Source organism: Myxine glutinosa, chromosome 7, assembly GCF_964187855.1.
Source record: "Myxine glutinosa chromosome 7, kmMyxGlut1.1, whole genome shotgun sequence".
Classification (NCBI taxonomy): domain Eukaryota; kingdom Metazoa; phylum Chordata; class Myxini; order Myxiniformes; family Myxinidae; genus Myxine; species Myxine glutinosa.
The window spans coordinates 25293162-25320712 of NC_136267.1; the positions used below are offsets into that span (position 1 = coordinate 25293162).

The 27551-nt window shown below is 45.6% G+C and overlaps 1 protein-coding gene across 1 annotated transcript in view; it reads right to left on the minus strand.

Moving 5' to 3' along the window:
* Window positions 1-4764: 4764 nt before the first annotated feature.
* MGAT5 (alpha-1,6-mannosylglycoprotein 6-beta-N-acetylglucosaminyltransferase) overlaps window positions 4765-27551 on the minus strand; it is a 127926-nt gene continuing 105139 nt past the window's right edge. Inside the window, exons 13-17 of the mRNA XM_078781378.1 lie at window positions 21847-21993; window positions 21167-21283; window positions 17379-17453; window positions 13025-13182; window positions 4765-5930 (exon numbers count right to left, since the gene is read on the minus strand). Coding sequence (XP_078637504.1) covers window positions 5732-5930; window positions 13025-13182; window positions 17379-17453; window positions 21167-21283; window positions 21847-21993 — 696 coding nt within the window. The 3' untranslated portion in view covers window positions 4765-5731. The remainder of the gene's footprint in view (window positions 5931-13024; window positions 13183-17378; window positions 17454-21166; window positions 21284-21846; window positions 21994-27551) is intronic.

Genomic DNA, 27551 nt, shown 5'->3' on the forward strand with positions numbered 1-27551 from the left:
GTGTGTGTGTGTGTGTGTGTGTGTGTGTGTGTGTATACATTCATATATATTTACCTCCTCTTCCTCTTCCCTTATAATAAAGTCACACACACAGACACACACTTTTAGGAAAGATCAACAACTCAAATAGTGGTTTCAAATACTGTCCATAAATAAACAGGTCAGGACGAGGGAACCTCAGGCTGTTTATTGGTCCATCATATCCTACAAAGAAAAGAGTCATCATCCCAAACCAGCACACAAATCATTGTGTTCCAACACAGAAAGGACATTAAACTGGAACCAGAGTGCAGCACGGAGACGAAGCATGCAATCTTAAACACATCTTGGATCGGGGCACTTTTGTCTGCAATATGTAGGTTAACAAACTAAATGGCAGAAAATCTTGAAGATGTGATGGGGAAACGACTTCTGCTGGCTCAACTTGGATATCAATGAGAACTGTCATTAAAAAGTTTGGTGCATGCCTCAATTATAACCCTCCAAAGAATCAGCACTGATGAGTACGTTAAAGAGCGAGGCTTCCATACAAAGTGGTATCCGCAGTTCAACTATGCCATCTTTGTGTCAAGATGATGATTTTTTTTTCCTCAGATTGCAGCAAACCCGTATTTAAGACCTGAGACAAAGCCAAACAACAAAAAAGTGCAGCGAAATTAAACAAAAGATGCTAATTTTGCATTAAGTCTTATCGTAAAACCCCCCCCCCCCCCCCCAAATGTAGACAATAAAACCCTCTCAACACAAGCCTTTGACAAAGTAAACTAAACGAGCTTCATTCTACACTATATAATGTACAACTTTAAAAGATGACGTTTTATCTTCTGCACATATCCCCATCATTCTCCAACCTAGTCATCCAACAATATTGAAACAGCTGCATAAATAAATAAGTAAAATGATGCAGCACTGCACCGACAAGTAATATCTTTATAATTTTACGAACATACAAGGATTTAAAATAAATATCTGCATAAAACATTCGGCTTCTTCTCTCGCATGCAGCATGTGGCTGCAGGTTTGCGACGTTACTAGAGCGCAGCTGTGCAGTTGCTGGAAGGGGAGGGCAGGTATTTGATTTGGATTGGATGCCGGCGATAAAACCTACTCTTCGCGAAAGACAGCATGGGATGTAGAATTTCTACGTACTAATTGTGGCAGACACGTCCCCAGCTCAACGTCCATTCAAGGGACGGTGCACTTTGTGATGCAATGTCCTACCTGCAAAGCACCAATCTGAAAAAGTATTGTTGTGCCTGTAATCAAACAGACATGACTTTAAAGGTAAGTGCGCTATGTCTGTGCCATCCTGTAAGCCAACCTTGGGCTCAGAAGATATAATTTTTGGAAAACCATCTTCCATTTTCTTGTCAAAGCATCCCTTCATGAAATAGTTCAACATTGCCACTACCTTTTCCATAGCTCTGACTTAATCAGCGAGATTGCACAATGGCAGTGAAAGGTGCACTTGGCTGCTTAACAACCAAAGGGGTTAGGGGGCGTATTGGTTGGGAGTGTGTCATTAGGTGTCAAACAGTGCTGAACTAGCCAGTGCTCGACAAATTCCTCGATTACAAGTACACAATGATCTAATTACAATTCTTAACAACGTGTAAGAAAATATTGTAGTGCCATCCATCAAGCAGGTAATGCAGCCCAGCCACTTAACAGACAGCAGCCTGGCAATTTACTACCTGGTAAGTCAAAATGAGTCCAGCATTATTTGGCTCCCAGGTGATTTTAGAATTCAGCCTGTGGCATTGAACTGGCTCTTGTGTGATAGCATAGAACAATAAAAGCAAAATAGAACACGAGGAAGAGAAACAACTTTAGAGCAGTCAAATTGCACCAATAATAAACACGAGACAAAGAATAATGCTCAGACTCCATTGACGAATGTTTTTGAAGTCGAGGATTCTGTTCTGACAGCTGAAGCAAAGTAAAAATAAATAAATAAAAACAACTGAGGAAGCAAAGGCTATGGGTCTAAGGTTGGGAAAATTGTTATAAATAACTTCCACCACTAATGTTTGCCAAAAACCGAAGAGCGAAGAGGGAATTTCCATTCCATGCGTTAGCAAAAAAAAGAAAGGGTCGTCGGAAGCGACCAAATTGCTCCACAAGATTTGTGTGAAACATAACTGAATAAATATTGATAAAGCTGTGTTCAAAATGAAGTCCAAATATAAAAATAACCAAATACACGATTCCATAAAATTTGAGTAGACATGGAAAACGTCATAAATGGCAATGTCGAGAAACTGCAAATTCTACTTTGTGTTAATTACTTTCCACTTGCTTCCCGTGCAGGGGCTTTGGACTGTTAACGTGCAGGTGATATGTAACCAGCTGGAAGTCGACAAACACACAAAACAAACATATAATTACAACATCCTAAGGTATGAATTTTAAAATGCATGTTGTTGTTGTTGTTGTTGTATCCTAAGGTATGAATTGTTTAAAAGAACAACATTTACAGAACAGAAAAAAACTGACAAATAGCAGGAAATTAAGGCAATTTGAAATGAGCATCAGAAATGGTTTATAACCTCGGATGAAAAAAAAAATGGAATTGCTAACACTTGGAGCACAATGGTATCTGTAAACAAATTGAGTTTAAAATAAGAAAGGATGCAAGAAATCTATACAGTATACAAATAAAAAAAAGCTTTGTCGTGCCCACCAACATTACAAAGAACCATTTTAATTTGGCAGTGAAAAAGTTTGTTTGCCATAATCTGACAAGAAGAAAACTCCGCAGCAAAGTTTTCAGTGAATGTGTTCAGGACTGGTTCGAAAAAGGACGACGAGGCATGCAAGAAAGAGATGAGTTATGTCATTCTGAGTGACAGTCTTTTGCGCAAAACTTGCTTTTATTTAATTTTCCTTTGCTCCGTTAATTAAACTGACCGTCCCGGTTTGCCCAGTTGGGTGATTGTTATTTCTGCACTTAATCTTTTTCGCAGAACAACCTAAATTGAATTTGCTCCACTTGATCTCATACAGATATTTTAATAGTTAATGGATTGTCTTCCTGGGAAGGTGGTAGCAGCGGAGACAGTATGATAGTCTTCCCCAAAGCGATGGAGATAGAGGGATACAGGAAACTAGGCAGAGATGGACGGTAGAGCAGAATTTGATTGGGAGATCTAAAGTCAGTGAGCATGTTGTGCTGTAAGAGGAGATATCGAGATATTGAGGTTTGGGTGTTGGCAAGCGTGAGCATGTTTGTTGGCTCTGTTAATGTAACTCTTACCTTACTGCTCTCTCTCTCTCCCAACTCTATCCCTCTACCAACAACAAAAAAGTATTTTAAAAAAGTATCATTGTAAAGTTATTTTAAATTTTTTTTCCTCCAAGTTGTGATTGTTGAAGTCTTGTTCATGATGTACCTCTTCGCTCCCTGCCATTTGCCTTTTACATTCCCATCGTGTGGATATCGGATCGTTTTGGGTTTGTGGTGTCGGTGGGGTTGATTTTGTGGAGAGAGTGCGCTTGTGGATTGGTCAAATGGGTTAAAGGGGGGAGATGAGAGAGTATGGATGTGGCATAAGCATGGTAGGCCTATTGGCCAGCTCTAGTGCTGAGATTCATTGTATAAATCTAAAACAAAACACTGTAAACAAAGCTCGAAGTGCTTCATTCACACTTCAATATGTTGAATTTTTTTTTTTCCATCAACGGACCTATGACAGCATCAGTGTGATCAAAGTAAGGTAATTTTTTTTGTGGTGTTACTTTCAATGACCATTCTTTATCTTCAATTAAAATTGGTAAATGTGTAATGAAGCCGCAATATTATCCCCATGCTTTGTGGAAAAAAAAAAGAAAAAAAAGAAAGAAATAACCGGTGATATTGTAATACTATCTCCTCCTTAAAAGTTGTGCAGAAATTCCCCAAATTTTGTAGTTATAATCACCACATGGAAAGAAGATGCGAGAGCAGTATCATTTTTGGCACCACCCCCTGGGTTGGGGTCAAAAAACCAGAAAATGCAATTATGGGCACATATTAAACTAAAATCAACATTGGGGGACGCATGGAATATGTAAAGAGTTTTTGCATTTGACTCGCTGTCCATGCACTGGGGGGAGGGGGATGGCCTTGAAGTCATAAGGGTCTAAACAGAAGAAAAAAATATATATATATAATATATATCAAGAGGAACAGGTTGAGATGGTTTGGTCATGTGTTGAGGAAGGATGAAAGTTGACTGGTTGAGAAGAGTGATGGAAATGAATGTAGAAGGAAGTAGAGGACGGGGAAGACCGAGAAAGACTTGGCTAAAGATGGTGGAAGAAGAAATGCGGGCAAGGGGGTTAACAAGGAGAGATGCAGAAAATAGGGCAAAATGGAGAAGATTGTCATGGGGACCGCAAGGCTAACCCCCGCTCTAGCAGGGAAAATGGCCTTAAAATGCATGTTGTTGTTTGTTGTATATATCAAACTCAAAACTTGATATTGGGTCATTCCTGGTGGAACTTTGAAACCTTTCAACTTTGCTGCAGGTGGGAAGTGTGGGGATTTGTGATGGCGTGCCATCGACTTCGCTCTAGTTTAAATTTTATATTCACTCAATGTTGAAATATAGTCAAGAAGGCACATAGATCAAGTCAGTACATAATGGAAACATCAAGTACTGCAATTGTTCCTCAAATCCAAGTATGACTAACACAAGCCGAGAATGAGGGGAATATGAGACTATTGAAGAGGAAACAAACTGATGGTTTGCCAGAATTATATATATATATATTATTTTTTTTACGACAGAAGTTGTATTGCTGTTGGCAATAGCACTTTCATACGCCGACTTGTTCACTGGCACGTCAAAGCAGCGATCTTCTTTGTATTTTACAAGACAGATTTAATCGTTTTGATTTTTATGGCTGCAGCATGTAAATGTACAAGCAGAAACTCCGTTAAATGTCCCTACCAAAATGTATTGCTACATTATGGCAAACAAACTTTACATTTAACACCTTATTTTCTCTACTAACGAGCACAAGATCTGCATTATCTGGTGATTCCATTTCAGGACCTGGAGTTGACCATAAGCACCAATTTGCTGCATCACATTGCCAGATGGCGGAGAGTAAGGGTGGAGCACGTCATAAAAATATAAAACAGAAGTCACAAAATCGGAAAAACGTCATAAATTTATCCTTCTTGACACCCCTTGGTTATAACTAAAAACAAATAAAAACATAAAAATGAACAATGACAAAAAGGTTTGCATTGAGCATCGCATTCTCACAAGTCCAGCACTCTGGGATGGCCAAAGGTTGGGCCTGTACTGCAAGCCCCCAGTGCTCACAGCGACGGCGCTTGCTTTGCATGCCTCTTGGTACGAGAAGTGCGAATCGTGCTTTCGAGCAGAGGATGGCAGACGCAGGATGTACATCGATACTCGCCAATCAGGGCAATCCGACGACACAACATGACATTCTGTTGGACTTCAAGTTTGTGCAAAACACACAGGCATCACCTGGCAGATGATACCATATTTGTTTTTCTGCATTTCTCCTTCAAAATAAATTAGACAAATAAAACTTTAAAAATAAAAAACAGCCGAGGGATCAACCTGGAACAGTTCGTCAGTGACGTGTTGTCACAATGAACCATGAGGTTTAATCACAGTGAAACAGCAACCGATCAGCTGAATATGGTCAGTCAGCTGTTTTTCAGGATCTTATTGCCACACCCTACCGTGTGGTGAAACCGTCCGTGCATTCACAGGCACTTGCGGCAGAGGGCCACTTGGCCTTTCATGTAATCGCGGCAAGGGCATATACGCCGGACCTCGGAATGCGTGCCGGCACAACTGTACAGCAGAAAGTCACCCTGCAGGGTACACTTTTTGCTCGCGGAGTCGAATGCAGGAGCAAACACGTGATTCCGAACCTCCGTGCTTTTGCACTCGATGCCATGCCTGGTGAAACACAAGGTGGCGGGTAGACGTTAATTTGGCAGCCACGCACAGCTGCCCAAGACACATGGCAAATTTCCCCAAAGTCAATATTCATCTGTGGGTTACACATGATTACATTTTAATCAGTGCAGCCTGAAGCACTTGTAATAGCACCCGGATATACAAGGAAACAAACAACTGCTTAATTAAAGTCAGTGTTGTATGCAGACCCAGATTCACGTGCGCTGCCGCAGCTCAATTTATTTCTATGTCTTCGGTCCTGCCCCATCCCCCTCACGATTCATTTCACAATATAAATTTATTTATTCTTCCCATTTGTGCTGTGTTATTATATGGTCCAAATCTACTTCAACGTTTATTGATGCATAACGAAAAAGGGATGACATAGCTAATAGCCCCCATTGTTTGGGCCAAAGCAATGTCAACAAGCGTTATGCCTAGGTCCCCCATCGGTGAAGTGATGCGAGTTGACAAAGTGGAAGAGGCAAGGCGGCCATCTTGTATTTTGACGTGGCGACCCAATTTTCAATAGCGTTCTTCCTTATGCCGAGATACACCCACACACCAAATTAGAAGTTGGTACTTCGCTTATTTTTCAAGATATTCATCTCAAGGTTCAGACATACATGGCGGCGGCCATCTTGGATTTTGACGTGGCGACCCAATTTTCAATAGCGTTCTTCCTTATGCCGAGATACACCCACACACCAAATTAGAAGTTGGTACTTCGCTTATTTTTCAAGATATTCAGCTCACAAGGTTCAGACATACATGGCATCAGACATACATGGCGGCGGCCATCTTGGATTTTGACGTGGGTTGCACCCACACACCAAATTCGAATGCGGTCCTTCGCTTACGCATGCCCGCACGCAGGACACACGGACGGAGGGGAAAACCATAGTCCCCCTTTCGCTCCGCGGTGCGACGGGGGGACAACAAATGGAAACTTCTATACCCGAGTTGGTATGGTGCCTCAATACTGCACCAAAACAGCAAGGATATTTCTGATGTAAATTCAACTGATTGTTTGGATACTAAACTTCTGACACCCGAGTCTATCTTGGTCAATTTACCACGTCACTATTAGACCATGTGATAAAATCTAGATGACTCACGAATGGATTGAATAGAGGAAGCCATCTGCATGCCATAGTTAGTCTGGCATGTACGTAACGTCAGTCTAGACTTTGGAATTGAAATGTGAATCATTCTTTCAGGCATTGAACTCAGACTAAAGTGTTTTGTGGTCAGCACACTAAAAAGTGATTTATACTGCTGCTGCCAAGCCTACAAGACCCAACGCTTTATTAGAGGTCTCCCATCCAAATACTAACCAGGAGAAGGCATGACGTCATCTGCGGGGAATAGAACAATGCAACAAATCTAAGACATTAAAGAGGTTTCAAGCAAAATGGAAGCGAACAAAGTCCCAGCACCATTTGAATTGTCTGTGATGCCGCGCCATGCAAGACGACCTGTCAATAAAGAAATAAGCGAATCCTTGCAAAACAAACGAGAACGGCACGAGAAGTAGAGAGTATACCTCCACCAGGTGAACAGTTTACATTTTGTATCCCAGAGTAGACCAGAAAATCACAATACAGAATTGAAGGAGCTGTGCTCCCACGTAGTCGGAAGAATGGACGCGACAAAAAGCAGGAATTCGTCCGAGTTTCTTTATTGTCACAAAACAACTCGGGTACTCTGCAAAAGCCCGTTTATCGGGCAGCAATATATATACACACATTATCCCGGAGCGTTTGCCCGGGAAAGGCGAGAGGGGGCGTGGCCGGGCGTCCCGGCCGAGGCCTGGCAAGTTGAGCGCGGGCCTGCCCGGGCGTCCTGAACGAGCCCGGCATGGTGATCGCTCCGCGTCCTTGGTAGGTGCAAGGCGATTGTGTAAACCCAGCGGTAGCCGCTACACACGTCCCCCCAGAATCGACTTGCACCGGCAGGGTCAATTTGAGGGGGGTCCTGATGACCCGGCCGAAGTGACCCCTGGCGGGTCGTGGGGGGGGGGGGGGGGTCCGGTGTGGTGGTGGGCGGACGAGTGGGGGGCACCTTGGACGGGGGGGCGGCCTCGCCGCGGCGGAAGGGCCAACCGTGGCGGTTGGTCGATGTCCACGTGCGCCGGCTTGAGGCGGTCCACCGCAATCCGGTCCGACCTGCCGCCGATGTCGATGACGAACGACGTGTCGTCCCGTCGCAGGACCCGGAAGGGCCCGTCGTACGGCGGCCGGAGTGGCCCCCGATGTGCGTCATGATGCACAAAAACGTACTCCGCTGTGCGAAGCGCTGGGGGGACGTAGGACTGGGGGTCACCGTGGTGGGATGTTGGCACGGGGGCAAACCGTCGAGCGGCCTCCTGGAGGTCTGAGCGCTGGTGAGCTGCGGACCAGGGACTGGTAGCGTCGGGCACGAATTCGCCCGGGACGCGTAGCGCCTGGCCGTAGACAAGCTCGGCGGTGGATGCCCGGAGGTCCTCCTTGGGGGCCGCGCGGAGGCCCAAAAGGACCCACGGCAGCCGGTCAGCCCAACCGCCGTCTTGAAGGCCGGCCATGAGCGCGGCCTTCATGGAGCGGTGGAATCGCTCGCACAACCCGTTGGCTTGGGGGTGGTAGGCCGTAGTACGGTGGAGCTTGACCCCCAGGATGCGGGCGACCGCGCCCCACAGCTCGGAGGTGAACTGCGGTCCGCGGTCCGATGAGATGTCCGCCGGTGCGCCGAAGCGGGCGACCCAGGTGGCGATGAAAGCCTGCGCCACGTCGGCGGTGGTGGTGGAGACGAGGGGAACGGCCTCCGGCCACCTGGTGGTCCTGTCCACCATGGTGAGCAGATGTGTGAACCCCCGTGATGGGGGGAGGAGGCCCACCAGATCCACGTTGACGTGGTCAAAACGTCGTTCGGGCACGGTGAAAGGTGCCAGCGGGGCCAGGGTGTGTCGGTGGACCTTGGCCTGTTGGCAGGCTGTGCAGGTGCTGGTCCAATCGCGGACGTCCCGTCGAAGGCCGTGCCAGACGAATCGCGCCGACACCAGCTTCTGGGAAGCTTTCCGGCCCGGGTGGGAAAGGCCGTGGAGGGAGGCGAAGATGCGGCGTTGCCAGGTAACGGGCACGATGGGGCGAGGCTGGCCTTGGGAGACGTCGCAGAGCAGGACAGTGTCCGCGAAGGGGATGTCGGCCAGGCGGAGGCCCGTGTCCGCCGCCCGGAGGGCTTGCACCGTGATGTCGGTGGTTTGGTCCGCCGCCATAAGCGCGAAGTCCACGCCGAGGTGGACCGCATTCGTGCTGGCCCGAGAAAGACAGTCGGCCACGGCGTTGTTTTTGCCGGCGACGTGCCGGATGTCCGTGGTAAACTGCGACACGGCGGAGAGGTGGCGCTGTTGGTGGGCCGACAACGGCTCCGTGACCTTGGCCATTGCGTAAACCAACGGCTTGTGGTCGACGAACGCCGTGAAGGGTCGGCCCTCCAGGAGGTGGCGGAAATGGCGAACGGCCAGGTGTAGACCGAGGAACTCACGGTCAAACGTGCTATATTTGAGCTCGTTCGGCCGGAACTGCCGGCTGAAAAAAGCGAGTGGCTGCCAAACCCCATTCACCCATTGCTCATGTACGGCGCCCACCGCGTAGTTGGAGGCATCCGTGGTGAGGGCGATGGCAGCGTTGAGCACCGGGTGAGCGAGCAGTGTTGCATCGGCGAGGGCCCGCTTTGAGCTTTGGAAGGCCGCGTCCATTGCTGCGGACCAGACGATGTCGTGCTTGGCCGGCTTGCCCCGGAGGGCTTCGTAGAGGGGCCGCATGAGTTGAGCAGCGCGGGGCACGAAGCGGTGATTGAAATTCACCATTCCCAGGAATTCCTGCAGGGCCTTTATGGAGCGGGGACGCGGAAACGTGGTGATGGCCTCGACCTTGGTTGGCAGTGGCACGGCCCCGTTCTTGGTGATGTGGTGGCCCAAAAAATCAATGGCTGTCGTGCCGAAGTGGCATTTGGCCGGGTTGACGATGAGGCCGTGCTCGCTGAGGCGCCCGAACAGTGTTTGGAGGTGGAGGAGGTGCTCGGCCCGGGACGTGCTGGCGACGAGGATGTCGTCCAGGTAAATGAAGAGGAACGGCAGGTCACGCAGCACGCCGTCCATCAAGCGCTGGAACGCCTGAGCCACGTTCTTGAGGCCAAACGGCATCCGTAGGAATTCGAATAAGCCGAACGGCATGATGACGGCCGTTTTAGGGACGTCGGCCGCCCTGACAGGTACCTGGTGATATCCCCGTATGAGATCGATTTTTGAAAAAATGACCCGTCCTGCTAGACGGGCGGAGAAGTCTTAGATGTGCGGGAATCGGATACCTGTCGGGGGTGGTAGCGTCGTTAAGGCGGCGGTAGTCGCCACATGGGCGCCAGCCGCCCCCTGGTTTTGGGACGATGTGTAGTGGCGAAGCCCACGCGCTAACGGAGCGCCGCACGATGCCGAGGTGTTCCAAAGCGTCGAACTCGGCTTTGGCCACGGCGAGCTTGGCTGGGTCGAGGCGGCGGGCTCTGGCGTAGACCGGCGGGCCCGTGGTTGGTATGTGGTGCTCGATCCCATGTCATACTGCAACGGCCGAAAACGTCGGCCGCGTGAGGGCCGGGAACTCCGTGAGCAGGCGAGCAAACTCGTTTGCCGCCGGGAGGGCGCATGCCAGCTCGGTCGGAGCGGAGCTACTCAATGTGCATACCAGGGAGCTGAAGGTCTCGGCGTTGATGAGGCGACGCCGTTGGACGTCCACCAGCAGTCCGTGTGCGCACAAGAAGTCGGCGCCCAGCAGAGCCATGGGCACGTTTGCGGTTACAAACGTCCAAGTAAAGCGTTGGCCGCCGAAGCAGAGGGTGACGTTGCGCGGGCCGAAGGTGCGGATGGCCGATCCGTTGGCCGCAACTAAGGAGGGGCCGCAAACCGCGGACTGCCTGTCCTGATCGGAGGCGGGTATGACGCTCAGTTGGGCGCCGGTGTCGCACAGGAAGCGCCGTCCGGACGCTTTGTCCATGATGAAAAGTAAGTTGCCCGTGTGGCCGGCGCTCATGGCTGGTAATGAACGCCGGCCCGGCCGTTTCCCGGCCTGCCGAAGGTGCACGGGGGTCGGCATGTCCGGGCCTTCTGTCCGAACCTGGCATGATAGTAACACCACGCTTGGTCAGGTGGAGGCCCCGGTCGTCGTGCTGGAGGTGGTCGGCTCGGCGTTGCGGCCGCCAATTGCGTCGGCCGTTCGGTCGTCGACCGTGCCGGGTGCTCGGGCGCCATGGGCGTTGCGTCGGACGGCGGTGGGCACCAGGTCGCTGCTGCAATGCGTTGGCCTGCTGCGGAGATCCCCTTGTCAGGGATCCCTGATCGTCGTGCTCGCCAGGGCGAGGCGTACCGGGCTAGACACCTGACGGAGGAACAGCTCCCGGAACAGGAATGCTGGAGAGTGCTCGCCGAGCAGCGAAAGCATGTAGTCCATTCGCTCGGATGGGCGCGTGTCGCCGAGCTCGGGCAGGTCGAGCAGGCGCCGTGCACGTTCCGCCGATGGGAGGACGAAAGCGTCGAGGAGGAGCTTTTTAATCGCGCCGTATTTGTCAGCGGCTGGCGGGCTCTCGAGGAGGCTCAGGGCGCGGGCCGCGGTGGCTGAACCGAGCGCTGCTACCACATGGTGGAAGCGGGTGTCGTCGGCCGTGATGCCTCGCAGGGCGAACAGGGAGTCCGCCTGGGCGAACCAAACCGCCGCGTGAGCCTCCCAGAAGGTAGGCAGTTTAAGGGCAACTGCCGTGTCCATGTCGGTAGGTCACCAATGAAGGAGCTGTGCTCCCACGTAGTCGGAAGAATGGACGCGACAAAAAGCTGGAATTCGTCCGAGTTTCTTTATTGTCACAAAACAACTCGGGTACTCTGCAAAAGCCCGTTTAACGGGCAGCAATATATATATACACACATTATCCCGGAGCGTTTGCCCGGGAAAGGCGAGAGGGGGCGTGGCCGGGCGTCCTGGCAAGTCGAGAGCGGGCGTGGCCGGGCGTCCTGGACGAGCCCGGCATGGTGATCGCTCCGCGTCCTTGGTAGGTGCAAGGCGATTATGTAAACCCAGCGGTAGCCGCTACAGAATCACATTTAATCAATATCATCCGTCCACAACTTTTTGAGATATCCCACTACGTATCGTTTTTGGCCATATCTCCCAATGGTGAAGAATCACTAAAAAAAATTCTACTGGTCGGATCCGGATCCAGATGTTCACCAAAATTGAATCGATTCTTCCTCGTCACACACACAACCTGTCCACCAAGTTTCGTCCAAATCCGTCCAAAACGTTTTGAGATATCCTGCTATATGTTGGTTTTAGCCCTATCACTCAATGGTGAAGAATCACTGAAATTAAATGATTCTCATATCCGAATCCATATTCAGAGCTTCACCAAAATCGAATCGATTCTTCCTTGTCAGACACACAACCTGTCCACAAAGTTTTGTCCAAATCTATCCATAACCTTTTGAGATATCCTGCTATGTATCGTTTTTGGCCCTATCTCCCAATGTTGAAGAACCACTTTAAAAATTCTAGTAGCCGGATCCGAATCCGGATCTTCACCAAAATCCAATCATTTCGTTCTTGTCACATACACTACCTCTCTGCCAAATTTCGTCTGAATCCGTCCACAACTTTTAGAGATATCTTGTTCCCAAACAAACGGACAAACAAACAGACAGACAAATGTATGTATGTCGTTGTTTCTTGGAAACAAACAGACTATCCATCTTTGGTGGTGGAGGTAATAAAGGAGACGATTTTAAAGTATGCAAAAATTTAATAAGCAGAAAGCACTTAATAGAGGACTACTACACATTGCAATTAGTGAAGGCCGAACATATTTCCTCATGGAGATGAACTCGTATTAAAAAGCAAATGTGATGTGGGTCAGCCGGACGAGCGTAGTATTCGAGACAAATATCGGTAAAAGTATACATTTCTACCTTGAAGATAAGATTAACAGACAAGAAAATCATCTCTAGCTCCAGTATATTAAACTTAAGGGCAAATTGTACTCCAGAGCCATGTAAGCTGAGCGTTCAGCAACAACGGTACCTGGCAAGAACCGCAGAATTGTTCAGGTGCTGGTAAAACGATGGTTCACAAATGAGCTGGTTCTCCTGGCAGACCTGGCGGCATGACTCGCTCGTCTTTGCCATCAGAACTTGCATGGAACTTAGGGGTGGCCACGGCAACTGCCCATGGCAGAAATCCTTGAAAATGACAGGATGAGATGACAACAGGAGCAACGTGGATAAACGACGAGCATGACAACATGGCTCATAAAACTGAAAGTGCATCGAGGGAACGGAAAATATGAGAAACATTTCGAACAGGAAGCACCAATAATGTATGTATATCGTTGTTTCTTGGAAATTAAATTTATCAACATTTAAAAATTAAAAACAGTTGATCAAAATGTGCTATTAGATCATAGAGATTGTAAAGTGGGAAAATGCACAGAAACCCACCCTTTAAGCGAAGGGCACACACAATTTTTCAACAAAGTGAAGTACATAACATGCCATTTATTTGTGGAAAAGAACATCTAGGAGATGTGCACCATTTCGTCTGACACATTCCTCCAATCTTGGACGCCAACCAATTATTCATGACGTTCTGCAACATGGCCACGTCAATATCATTGATTTCACGTCTGATGTTTTCCTTAAGTTCATGAAGAGTTTGTGGACGGTTAACATACACTTTGTCATTTAGATATGACCACAATAAATAATCACATGCAGTCAAATCGGGTGACCTCGCTGGCCATGGAATATTGCCGTTTCTGGAAATGACATGCTTTGGAAAGAGCGCCCTTACAGTAGTCATGGACACTCTGGCGGTGTGGAAGGTTGCACCATCTTGCTGAAACCACGTCATTGGGCTCACTTTTGCAAATCTGTTTAATTCTCTGGAGAGGAAGTTAGAAACCATATCGGTATATCGAGCCGCAGTAACAGTGACGGCATTTCCGTTATCGTTCTCAAAGAAGTAAGGCCCTATGATGCCGAACCATGAAAGTTCACACACCACACTGACTTTAGGACTGTGTAACGGTTTTGCGTGCATTTCTTTTGGGTTTTCGGCTGCCCAAAAACGAGTATTTTGCTTGTTGACATAACCACACAGATGAAAATGTGCTGCATCAGACAGGAACAAATTGTTAGCAATGTTTTGGTTTTCATTTCCATCCATAAATGAAAGCATTCCCTCCTAAAAATTATTGCCAGCAATCTCATCATCTTGGCTTAATTCCTGGACAGTTTGAATTTTATAGGGATAAAAATTTAAATCCTTAGGCAATATGCAGCGTAATGATGTGTGAGAAATTCTTAAGGCTGATGCATGCTTTCGGCTGGAGCGATGCAGACTTCTCAAAATTGACCACCTTACACGCTCAATGTTTTGTGCCGTTCTTACTGATTTGGGTGCTCCCGGCAGTTTCTCTTTTAAAGTTGAACCGGTCCTCTCAAACTTCTGAACCCATAACGTCATAGCACTAACAGACGGCACATTTCCATGACGTTGAACATTGAAATGGAGTTTGAATTGACATTGTGCAGCAGTTGCACTATCATTATTCTTGTAAAAAGATTTGATAGCAAAAGCGCATTCTTCACCTGACCAGTTCCACATGGTCACTCAAGTGTTTTGCCTGCAAAAAATAAAACTCAATCAGAAAAAACAAACAAAAAAAACAAAAACGTTATGTACTTCAATATCATGAATGAATTTATTTTGAAATACAATTTTTTATTTCCTTCACACGAATTTCAAAAATGACCATATTTCTGACTCACCGTGTATGTATGTATGTATGTATGTATGTATGTATGTATGTATGTATATATATGCTGGAGAATAATATATATATATATACACAACAACATGCATTTTAAGGCCATTTTCCCTGCAAGAGCGGGAAAGAGCGGGGGTTATACATGTGTGTGAGATATGTGTGTATATATATATATACACACACATATCACACACACACACACACACACACACACACACACACACACACACACACACACACACACACACACACACACACACACACACACACACACACACACACACGGTGGCCCAGAAGTAATAGAGCAGTTGCCGGACCAAGTCACTACAATTTCATTATTATTAAAAAAAAAAAAAAATGCTGATTATTAATTGATTTTTGTTTGACGTTATTAATTAATAATTATTTTGATTTCAGAATCCCCAAAAGTGGAGGATTTGAACCATAGAGGACCGTAATTACCAACGTTACACAGGCGAACAGCGTGTCTTTATTGTGAAGACATTTTACAAAACGGAGAATAAGAACGAGACGTGTCGCATTTTTGAAGAGCACGTTAATAAAACGAGACAGTGGCCAACCTTATCAAGCGCTTTGAAACCATTGGTTCAGTTAAAGACTTGGTAAGACCTGGAAGACCAAGGTCCATCTGCACCGAAGAAAACAAACAGGTTGTTGAAGCTGCTTTTAGTCGAAGTCCAAAAAAGTCTACCAGGCAAGCTAAACAAGAAATTGGCATTTCAAGAACATTCATTCAGAGGATGCTTCACGAGCTCAACTTGAAACCATATCGTTCTCATTTGCTCCATGCTATGACTGAAGACGATCAGATCGGCGGGTGGAGTTTTGCGAAATTTTTAGACAAAAATGTGTAGAGGATGACACCTTTCCTGAAAAACTATTTTGGAGTGATAAAGCAACTTTTAAGTTGAATGGGCATGTCAATCGGCACAACACTGTTTATTGGGCAAGTGAAAATCCACACATTGAAATTGAAAAGGATGCCAACACCCCAGGTGTCACTTGTTTGGGTTGGGATTTGTTCTGCTGGTCTCGTGGGCCAGTTCTTTTTTGACAAAACAGTGACAGGTGAGAGTTATGTGGCCATGCTGAACAACGAATTTCTTACAGCTGTGGCTAACTGGCCGAATATTGACGAAATGTGGTTCCAGCATGATGGGGCACCAGCCCATTACAGTATCGTTGCATGCAATTGGTTGGATGAACATTTCCCTCAGCGGTGGATTGGTCGCCGTGGACAAGTTCAGTACCCTGCCCGATCACCAGATCTTACTCCACCGGATTTGTTTCTCTGGGGCACTCTAAAGAATGCGGTTTACACTCAGAAACCCTGGACAATTGAGCAACATAAACAGAAAATTGTTGATACTTGCGCACAAATGACTGTGGATTTATGTTGGAAGGTATGCTACTCTGCGGTGAAAAGAGTTGATAAATGCATTGATGAGAATGGCAGCACTTTGAACAATTTTAGTAACAGCCTCTGTTTTGTTGCGTGTCTAAATATTATGTTCTGCACGCACATACATTGCATGCATATATGATCTGCTAATAAAAAATTTCTGCTTAAATGTGGATTCTCTGACTGCCCTATTACTTCTGAGCCTGGGATTCTATACCCAGACACCTGCTGGGATACCTGGGGAAGGGCATGGCAGAGCTCCAAATTCCTCGCTCTCCATGAGAGTCTGACACACCACGTACATGGGCATGGGCCACAGACAAACATCACAGGATCTTAAAGTGACCACAGTACAATGTTACATAATCAGTCCTGATTTCTTTATTACCGTAACAATGTTTTTCAGGTTTTTTTTTTTTGCAAATTGGGCTGATCCACACCAACCTTTCTGTCCGTGCTTCCTGGAAAGTTGCCCTTCTATTTGGAAAAAAAACAGCTTGCTTCCTTACATGGATGTTTACTGATGATTTGCACCTGACAAATATGGCATGTTACACTTTGCAGTTCGACTTCAACTGAAATGAAAATCCTTCCTATTTGTATGCATTCTAGGCAATCTACTGATTACAGATGAGAGAGGTGGGAGGACAAAAATAAGAAAATTACAATCGATTCAATGAATTGAGTGAAGAGAAGGAAGGATAACTAGAACGGTACTCGGTAAAGCTCATACCTCTGCCAGGCTGGACAGTTTGTATTTTGTATCCCACCGATAGGTAGGATCTGGATCTGGACCTGAACCAAAATTCAATCGGTTGTTCTTGTCACCTACCCAACTCATCCACCAAGTTTTGTCACAACTTGTCCACAACTTTTTGACATATCATGCTCTATATATTTGTTGGCCCCATCTCTCAATGGTGAAGAATCACTGAAAACTTTTTTTTTTAATTATAGGATCTGGATCTGCACCAAAATCTAATTAATTCTTCCTTGTCACACACCCAACATATCCAACCAATTTCGTACAAATCCAATGACTTTTTGAAATATCCTGCTCTCAGACAAACACAGATGGGTGAAAATATGACCTCTGTGCACCATTGGTGGCAGAGCTAATAAGAGAAGTAAAGAGAAAGTAAACAAGAAAAGCATTGCCATATGTATACATCTCTCACTCTCACCTGGTTTTCAAGAAAAGCATTCACACGCTGTAGCATCCCCTCACAGGTGAACTCGTAAGGAAGGTATGGTTCCAACTGTCATGAGAAGAACAAAAATCATTTCCAGAATTATTATGCTAAATGTGAAGCTCGTGTTAAGAGAGATTACACGAAGTGTCAGTCAGCTTAAAACATGGTGGGTGTACACTGGACGAGGAAAGGGTGAGGGACTCGGTTTGTCTTGCACTCAACTCAGTATCAGCAATTCTATGAAAGAATTTTTACAAAACGTACAAATAATGCAGGGCCTGGGTTCAATGCAAATCGGCCAGGAAGCGAGGTGAAGATGGTCGGACAATTGCGATACCATCTGCATGAAATATTACAAAAATATTGCGATAGAACAAAAACCAACAGCTTGACTTTTCAAGTAGAATATATTGTTGTGGAAATGATTCCAAGTGGTTAATAATTGCTTAATATAGCATAGTTATTTCATTATTGAGTGTTTAGAACAAGCGGATAAGTAATTAAAAGTCATAGTCGATATGCGTCGCTATTTTGTTTTGATCAACACATTTGATCCCATTTATTGATGTGATTTTTCCCTTTGGATCTGTCATGTGTCTGTTTAGCATTTTGTGGGCCGCAACACCGACGTTTAGGTGGGAAACATGGTCGTCCCTTCGGGACTGTGCCAACTTGTCAGGTCAGGCAAATGGGTTAGGCCCAACCCCTTGGCCAGGACACCAGACAAATTGCGAGTGAGATGGGAAGGGTGCGGCGTGTCATTGATGATGTAGACTCCCGAGCAGGTAAAGAGGGGGGGGGGGGGGGGGCGTCGACATAATGAGAGCAGATGCTGGAATGTCGCTGCGGAAGAAACGTGCACGCCAATTGTTGCGGTGTTTCCCCCCTGAACCGGCCCTTTGCTGCTGCTGGTGGTTGCTGTTGCTGTTGGTGGTTGGCTCCACCAACCTCACCCAGCAACCCAAACTCGGTCTTCTCCTCGTGCTGGAGTCTGACTGCAGCATGATTGGTCTTTGCCTGCTCACGTCTCTACAAGGTTCAAGCTGTATCCCGCAGCCCACAGCCGGGGTATTTCCGTCTTGTCTGCCTCTGATGTATATCTCTTGCCATACGATTCTTTAGGCCCCGAGGCATATACAATTAAGGAATCTACTGATTGTTTGTCGGTTGGTCGGCACATATCAGTAGTGGGTTAAGGGGTTGTTCTCATTGTGATTATTGCTTCCTTTGTAGATTTATTCCAGTGCCATTTCTTTGAAATACACTTGGTCTCTGGGTGAATTCTGCTCGTCCTGGTGGCTTCATTTGGTGGTTTTTATTAATCCCGTTCAGGGTGGATTGATTGCAGTTAAGGCCACAAGATAAGATCGCATTATGTGACCAACGTTTGCTCAGCCTCATTATTAGTCAAATGGAAATGACAGTTTGTAAAATATACAAACAGCTTTTTAAAACATTTTTGGTATAATATGTTGCATGCACATAATGGTTACAAAAAGAACTGTCAAATATTACAGTGGGTATGGGCCTTTGGGCCAGATTAAAATGGAATTTCTTATAGATTACCTTTGTCTCCATCCTGCACCAGGGACAGGATAGGCACCTGGTTATTAGTTGGCATTATGAAAAACTACTAACAACTTACCTCAGCTGACACAATGCCAAGCCAAAAAAGGCCATGGATTTTACAACTGTAATTCTCCAGCATAACACATTCAAACTTTTCCATGTACAAATTAGCAACAATTGGTGAGATGGGGGAGTCCAAAGCGCAACCATGTAGTTGTCTGAAAAACTGGTCTCTGTACGTGAAATAGGTTGAGTTCGAGCATAAGGACACCAGATCCACAATCTGATCCACATGAAGTGTAGTATGTTCCCCAAGAGTGCTGTCCTTATCAAAGCAGTCACGAACTACAGCCACGGCGTCCGTTGTCGGGATGGAGGTGAAAAAGAACATTGACGTCACAATAAACAATTGACTCGTCCTCCTCCACAATAAGATGCTTGGTCTTCAACACAAAGTCGTCAGTGTTACACACAAGATTATTGGACCAACCACCAGGGGGCTCATCATATACTTCCTACAAATTTTGCCAAATTATGCGTGCAAGCGTCCACACTGCTCACAATAGGTCGGATGGGAATGGGATCCGGCTTGTGTATTTTAGGTACACCCTCGAAGGCGGGCATACTCGATTCCGTGGATGGAGTAAGGAATCGTTCCGCGTTATCACTAATAGTACCCAATGAGTGTAAATTATTAACCATGGAGCATAATTTTTTCCAAATACCAAACGTGGGATTGTGACCAAGCTTCTTGTATGTTTTTTTTTGTCCTCCAAAAGGCTTATACACTTATGATAGTCCTCCTCATTCAAACCACACATCTGCCTTTGTCTGCTGGTACGATCACAATGTTATCACTGGCCATCTCACCAATTGTTGATAATTTGTAAATGGAAAAGTTTGAAAGTGTTGTGCTGGAGAATTACAGTGGTTCCAAACCTAAGTTGTGGTTGAGGTATGTAGATGACACTTTTGTAGTTAAAATGAAGTGTGAACAGCAAGACTTCTTTAATTACCTGAGCAGTGTGGATGAGACCATCCAGTTCACAAAAGAACCATAAAATAATGATCAGTTGGTCTTTCTGGATTGCAAGGTTCACATGGATGGTGATGGCCACATAGATTTTGAGGTTTACAGGAAACACAAACATACCAACCACTATTTGCGGTTTGATTCACACCTCCCATTGATCCATCAATTATCTGTCATCCACACTCTTTTCCGTCAGGCAGACACTATTCCGTCCACACAGGAGAGGAAATTTTATGAGAAGGAGACCATCAGGAGTTCTCTCAGTAGGTGTGGTTACCCTAGTTGTTCTTTTTTGAAAGCGGGAAGTAGTAAGAACGTCACGTCCGGTGAACAACAACATGACACGGATCAAGAAAACATGACACGAGTGATCATTCCGTATGTGGCTGGGCTGTCTGAGAAAGTGAGAAGGTCCTTCTCCAAGTTTGGCCTTGTTGCATCATATAAACCACACAGAATTCTGTGCAGCCTGTTGGTTCATGTTGAGGAAAAGAACTGGAAGGATAGGAAACATGACTTGGTGTATGGCATCGGAAGTGGAGACCAATCATGCACCGAGACCTAAATCGGAGAAACTTGGCAAACTCTTAAGGCCCGTATGAACCAACATCGTCGTCCAGCTCATGAAGAGGCTTTGAACTCTGCTGTATATACGCACTTGAACCTGCATGGTCAAAGCTTTGATAACAGTGAAGTGGTCATCTTAGAAAGAGGAAAAAAAGTAGTTTGCTCGTGGTGTAAAGGAATCAATTTGGGAAAGAGTTGTATCACCATCTCTCAACAAAAGGGGAGGATTGCGATTTAATCTGTCACGGATGTGGGACAAGGCTGGAGCATCTCTCCTACGCCGCCTTCAATCGTCACGGGATGCCCAGATTGGTCAACAGAACAATTCATCTTGCCAACGGTTGATGTCACCTGATGATTTTCTCGCTTCTGCTTCCCTACAACATCTGCCGTGAACAAGGCGAATGGATTCTCGCCGAAACGTCGGCTCTACTGACTTGTAAATCCAGTTTTTGCATTTATAAACTTATACTAATGTAGAACTCATTTAAAAAAAAGTTGTATTCCGTATTTTATTTATTTATTTGAAAGTTCTGTAAGGAAACAAACAAGCAAACATCCCCCTTCCAATGCAAGCCACCATGGCAACAAAAGCTACAACAAGGCATACCTTCTCAGAAAGAATAGCTTTCACAGCAGCCTCCACCTCTTGTGGGTTCCCGATATCCACAGTCCACACGTGAGGCTTGCCAATATACAATTCCGCATAAGGATGCTGTGATGTTAGCTGAGTGGGTAAGGGAAGTGTGAGATATGTAGAAGTGAGGAATTTGAAAAGATTCTGATTGAGAGAACAGTAGACATCAAAAGTGCTGTTTGTCAAGTGGGAGCTTAACTGTCAACCTTTCTGTTGAGGAAGTTTAGTAAGCTTGAGAAACTTGTGGCAAATTATAGGCAGACTCAATTGTACTTGGTTCCTATTCAGGCACCACATCATGGTGATTATGATTTATTTTTTTTGAAATGTTGCCTGTTTAGTATCACAATGTTGCATGTTGAATGTTCAGCATCACAATGTTGTGATAAATATTAACACAACAGAATGTTGCCCCGAGTAGCAACTCGGTGCTATAAATTAACTTTGGAAAAATAGGCAGAAGCCCAGATGCTAAATGTAAATGAATCAAAATTGTAGCACTCGTGGCGTGCTTCCTTGATATTGACTCAACGAGCAATAGTTTTATGGGAAGGAGGGAGGGTGCCAGAGATGAGTAACAAAGCAATTGACTACATATTGACAAAAAAAATTTAATTAAATTTGAGTCCATCGGCACAGTTGGGTTCACCCACCTCTCGCAGTGTAGGTTTTCCCTTGAAGAAGTCAGAGTTTTTGCTGCTGATAGGTGGGTAAAATCGTGGATTGAGAAAAGCACAGCCATTGGCGATGGCTTCCAAAGGTGCAGGTCCTTCGTAAGGGAAGCCGAGACCTACAAAAAGCTGCAGCGAGGCAACAAAATACATCAAATCAAAAACAAGAAGACGTCATGCAGAGCATGATACTTGCAACATCCACCCCTCCCCAAAATAAAGTTTCCTTGGATACATCAAATTGTCCATTTCATTAAGATTAAAATTGATGACTTTTCAGATGAAAATTGATATTAGAAGTTTGACCTTTTGACTGTAAAAATAGTTGGTTTCCCAATTCAATGAGGCAACATGCAATTGCTGATTAACTCCGAAGTCAATTGGATGTAAATTGACAATTTTTCAGACGGAAATTGATGATTTTATAAGTTTGACCTCGAGTTGACCTATGACCTCATAAATAGTTTGTTTCACAATTCAGTGAGGCATTGTGCAATAACTATTTAATTATCAAGTCAATCGTCACAACCCTGGTGTTGGGCTAGCGGCTAGGGTGCCGGCTTATGATCCTAGGATCCTGGGTTCGAATCCCGGTCGATCGCTGAATTAACGCCAGGGGGGTTGACTCAGCCTGTCATCCTTCCGAGGTCGGCTAATTGAGTACCAGTTCACTGGTAATTCCCTGTTTGTCGTTAAAGGCGGCGAAAAGGGTTGGCGTCAGGAAGGGCATCCGGCCGTAAAACATTGCTTCAAAAAGTGGACCAAAAAACAACAACAACCACGGTTCCCGAAAAAGGCCAACCCCCACCTTGCGGGGAAAAATGGCCTCTAAAGGTGGTTATCAAGTCAATCGGATGCAAATTGATGATTTTTCAGATGAAAATTGATGATTTTGGAAGTCTGACCTTGAGTTGACCTTTGACATTTTGACCTCAAAAATAGTTGGTTTTCCTATTTGGTGACTCGATATGCAAATGCTGTTCCATTTTCAAGTCAATCAGATAAACAATGGCAATTTTAGAAATTTGACCTCAAGATGACCTTTGACCTCAAAATCAATAGGCTTCTTCCTTATGACCAACTCTACCATTTGGTCAAGTTTCGTGAAGATTGGTTTAAAATTGTGACCTGTAGGCGATTGATGGACAGACAGAGGGAATAATGCACAAGACCAACCAATATACATACTTGAAAAATATTTGATTTTGCAAGTAATAAAAAGAAAGAAAACAGCACTTTTTCATAATCACTCTTTCATAATCACATAATAATCACAATGAAATCATGATCATCAATGATGAATGGAATAGTTTTCATCCTGCTTTGCTAGAGGCTAGGCTACATTAAGGTGGCATCTTAGCTCCAAAATATACTATAATTTAACAGTTTCCATTCTGAAAACTGTCACTGTGCCTTAAACATCTAACTACTCAACATTAAATGCATGTGGCTATCAACATTTGGGTAAGACGACAAGACAAGAGCCGCTGAATGGTGACAATACAGTATTGTAGGATAGATCCAAAGCAAAGGCAACATAAAATGCAAATTATATCAGGAGAAATGATTGGAATGTGCACTTTTCTTGTTATTCACTGCACAATAGCATTTTTATTTAACGATTTACTGACATTAACTAGTGACAGCTTGATAATCATTTTACTTACCAAGGATACAAAAAAGGAGGGGGGAAAAAGTAAGTCACACATGATATGTGTTGCTGAAACACATACGATGTGTGACTTGATGCACATAACACATGCGACTTCATACACATACCATGTGTGACTTCATACACATACCATGTATAACTTCATACACATACAATGTATGACTTCATACACATGCAATGTATGACTTCATACACATGCAATGTATGACTTCATACACATACCATGTATAACCTCATACATACAATGTATGACTTCATACACATATCATGTGTGACTTGATGCACATACCATGTATGACTTGATGCAAATTCCATGTATGACTTCATACACATACAGTCATGTGAAAAAGTAAGTACACCCCTTGTAAAGTTTCGACTTTTTCAACATATTTCAACATACAGCTATTTGATCTTCATTTCAACAATATAGATAGATAAAGGTGATATAATATAACAAATATCATGAAACATTTACATTTTGTCATCCATTGTATAATTTATATAAACATAAATGCAAATTTCGCATGTGGAAAAAGTAAGTACACACCGACATTTATCACTACTTCAAATACCTAAAATTAGAATCAGGTGCACCAGCTCAGGTGCAAATGATTAGAACATCGTTAGAGAGGATCTTGGAGGAACCTGTCTTATTTAAACTTCAGACATTTAGTTTGGTTTGGTCTTTGTTGTTGAAGTGTGCGGCGTCACCATGCCTAGATCAAAAGAGCTCTCTGCGGCCTTCAGAAAGAAGGTTATAGATGCCTACGAGTCTGGGAAGGGATTTAAAAAGATCTCCAAACAATTTGAAATCAATCATTCGACTGTCCGGAAGATCATCTACAAGTGGAGAATATTCCAAACAACTGCCAACTTGTTCAGGCCAGGCCGCCCCAACAAGTTCAGCCCGAGAGCAGACCGCAAGATGCTGAAAGAAGTCTCGAAGAACCCCAGAATGACATCACGCGACCTACAGGTAGCTCTTGCCACTGTTGATGTCAAAGTGCACGAGTCTACCATTAGAAAGAGGCTGCACAAATTTGATCTACATGGGAGGTGTACCAGGAGGAAACCTTTGCTGTCCAGAAAGAACATCAGGGCAAGATTAAAGTTTGCCAATGAACACCGAGGCAAAGACCAGCACTTCTGGAACAATGTGCTCTGGACAGATGAGTCAAAGGTAGAGCTATTTGGCCACAGTACCAGAAGACATGTTTGGCGAAAACCAAAGACAGCATTTGACCACAAGAACCTGATACCAACTGTAAAGCATGGAGGTGGAAATATTATGGTTTTTTTTTTTGTTTGTTTTTTGTTTTTTTTTGTATACAAGATCGAGACTCGTGAAAGAGCGAAAATTAATCACACAGAAAGACAAACAGACACATAAAACAAATAACATCGGGAGCGGTAGACAAGATGGGGAGAGAGGGGGAAGGACACAAACACAACATTTGAGAGCAGGGACCGAGAGACATGGAGACATCGAGAGATCTGTGGGAGGGAGAGGGCTTTGGGGGGGAGGCATGTGAAGGGGGGAGGCATGTGAAGGGGGGGGGGGGGGGGTGGGAGAGGTATAAACATATGGACACTGCCAGGATTTCCAGGAAATAAGTTGGAATTTCAAACAAGGTGGATCTGGGGTGAATTAGTGGGGGTAGAAAAGATCAAGGTTATGGATGGGGGAAGATAAGAGATGGTGGTGAACAGCTGTTTTAAAGACCTGGAGGGAGGAGAGGGATTGAAGGGAGTGTGGGAGTTTGTTCCACAGGCGGGAGAAAAGAGGAATGAAAGAGTGAAGGTGAGCAGAGAGCCGAGATTTCGGCAGTTTAACCATCAGAGGGTTGCTGGCAGATCTTGTGCGACCTGTAGGAATATTTGGGGGACAGAGCACGGAGAGAGCTGGGGGAGCAAGGCCGGAGAGGAGTCGGTAGAAGACAGAAAGACCACCTACCTGCCTGCGGTGAGTGAGTGAAAGGCCCTCAGAGATAGCTTCATCGCGGGAGATTCCAATGATTTTGAAAGCTTTGGATTCAACAGCGTGAAGCCGAGCCAGGTGTGAGGCAGGAGCACCAGCCCATAGGGGAGAACAGTATTCCATTGAGCTGCGGATGAAAGCCTTGTATGTGGTGAGGAGCTCAGGTGTGCCGAGGAAGGACTTCGCACGACGGAGGATGCCCAGTCGGCGACTGGCTTTGGAGGCCAGCTTGGAAATGTGGTTTTCCCAAGAAAGATCATGGCAGATAGTGAGACCCAAAAGCTTGAGTGACAGAACTTCTTGGAGAGGATTGTTGAGAAAGTAGATGGGAGGGTTGTCCAGTCGATCTTTTCGGAGAGACATAGTAAGAGAGTGAGATTTGGCAGGATTGAAAGACATGTTCCACTTGTTTGACCAGTCTGTGATTTTGTCCAGGTCTTCAGAGAGTGAGGAGGCTGCAGACTGCCTATCTGAGGGAAGAGGAATGGAGCGGCAGAGAGTGGAGTCATCAGCAAAGAGATAGAGAGGATTTTCCAGAGAGTCAGAGAGATCATTGATAAAGACCAGAAAAAGCACAGGGCCCAGCACACTTCCTTGGGGAACTCCAGCCTGAACAGGAAGGGGAGATGAGAGAAATCCATTCAGGGCCACACGTTGACTACGACCAGAGAGGAAGTCCGCAAGCCATGCATGGAGATTTCCATGGATACCATAGGAGGAGAGTTTGGTGAGCAGAGCTGGGTGCCAGACCGTATCAAAGGCCCTTGATATGTCAAGGGAGACAGCTCTGATTTCCTGTTTGGCATTCAGGACCTCCATCCATTGTTGAGACAGCAGAAGCAGCATGTCCAGAGTAGAGTGACCTGGTCTGAAACCAAATTGATGATCAGAGATCAAGCCATTGGAGAAGAGGAAAGATTTCATATCCGAAGCAATGATGGATTCCATGACTTTGCTGATAATTGGGAGCAGGCTGATTGGTCTGTAGTTGCAAGGATCTGTTTTTGCACCTTTTTTGTGTAAAGCGGTAATGTTAGCTGATTTCCAGGATGCTGGCAGATGACCTTGAGCAAAAGATAGGGTGAAAAGAACAGAGAGAGGGTGAGATAGAGCGGCAGAGCAGGATTTTAGGACCCGTGGGCTGATGCCGTCTGGTCCAGTTGCAGAATCAGAGTCGAGGTTTGACAAAAACTCCTCCACCTTGTCAGGAGAGAAGGACACAGAGTCCAGGAGCATTTGGGTTCGACTGGGAAAGGTGGGAACAGAGAGAGATGGGTTTGGGACTAAGGATTTCGAGGCGAACACAGAGTTGAGGCATTCGGCTTTGTCACGTGCGATGTCAACTGTGTGGCCATTTGAGGTAAGGGAGGGGATGGAGGGGGAACAAACACCAGAAACGGATTTGACCAGACGCCACCAGGATTTGGAGGAAGGAGACAGGTTTGAGAGTTCATTCTTGAGTGAGGAGAGATAGTGCTTCCTGGCACTCCTGAGGGTAGACACACACTTGTTCCGAGCTTGGTGGAAGGAACTGAGATTTCCTTCAGTTGGATTAGCCTTCCAAGAGGCAAAGGCAAGTTGTTTCAGGGCAACTGCCTCACCACAAGATTCAGTGTACCATGGACGGGAGGAAGGGTAAGACAATTGAAGGTGAGATGGGATAAATCTGTGCATGAGAGAGATCAGTTTGCTTTGGAAGAATTCCCAGGAAGAATTGATGTCAGAGGCAGTGGAGATGGGAGACCAATCCAGACGATTGATGGCTGCTTGAAGACCGTCCCAGTCAGCCTGAGTGAAATGCCAGACTCGTCGACGCTGAGGAGGCTCTCTGAGAATGGCCAGAGAGATGTCCACTTTGACAAGCACATGATCAGAAGAACCGATTGGAGCAGAAGAAGAGCAGCAGACATTAGCAGGGAAGTTTGTCATAACCAAGTCTAGAAGAGAAGATACTCCATTGGCTGAGATCCGGGTCGGGAAATTGACAGATTGTGACAGATTGCTTCCTCTCCGCTCCCACCTTTTGTTCATATGTGT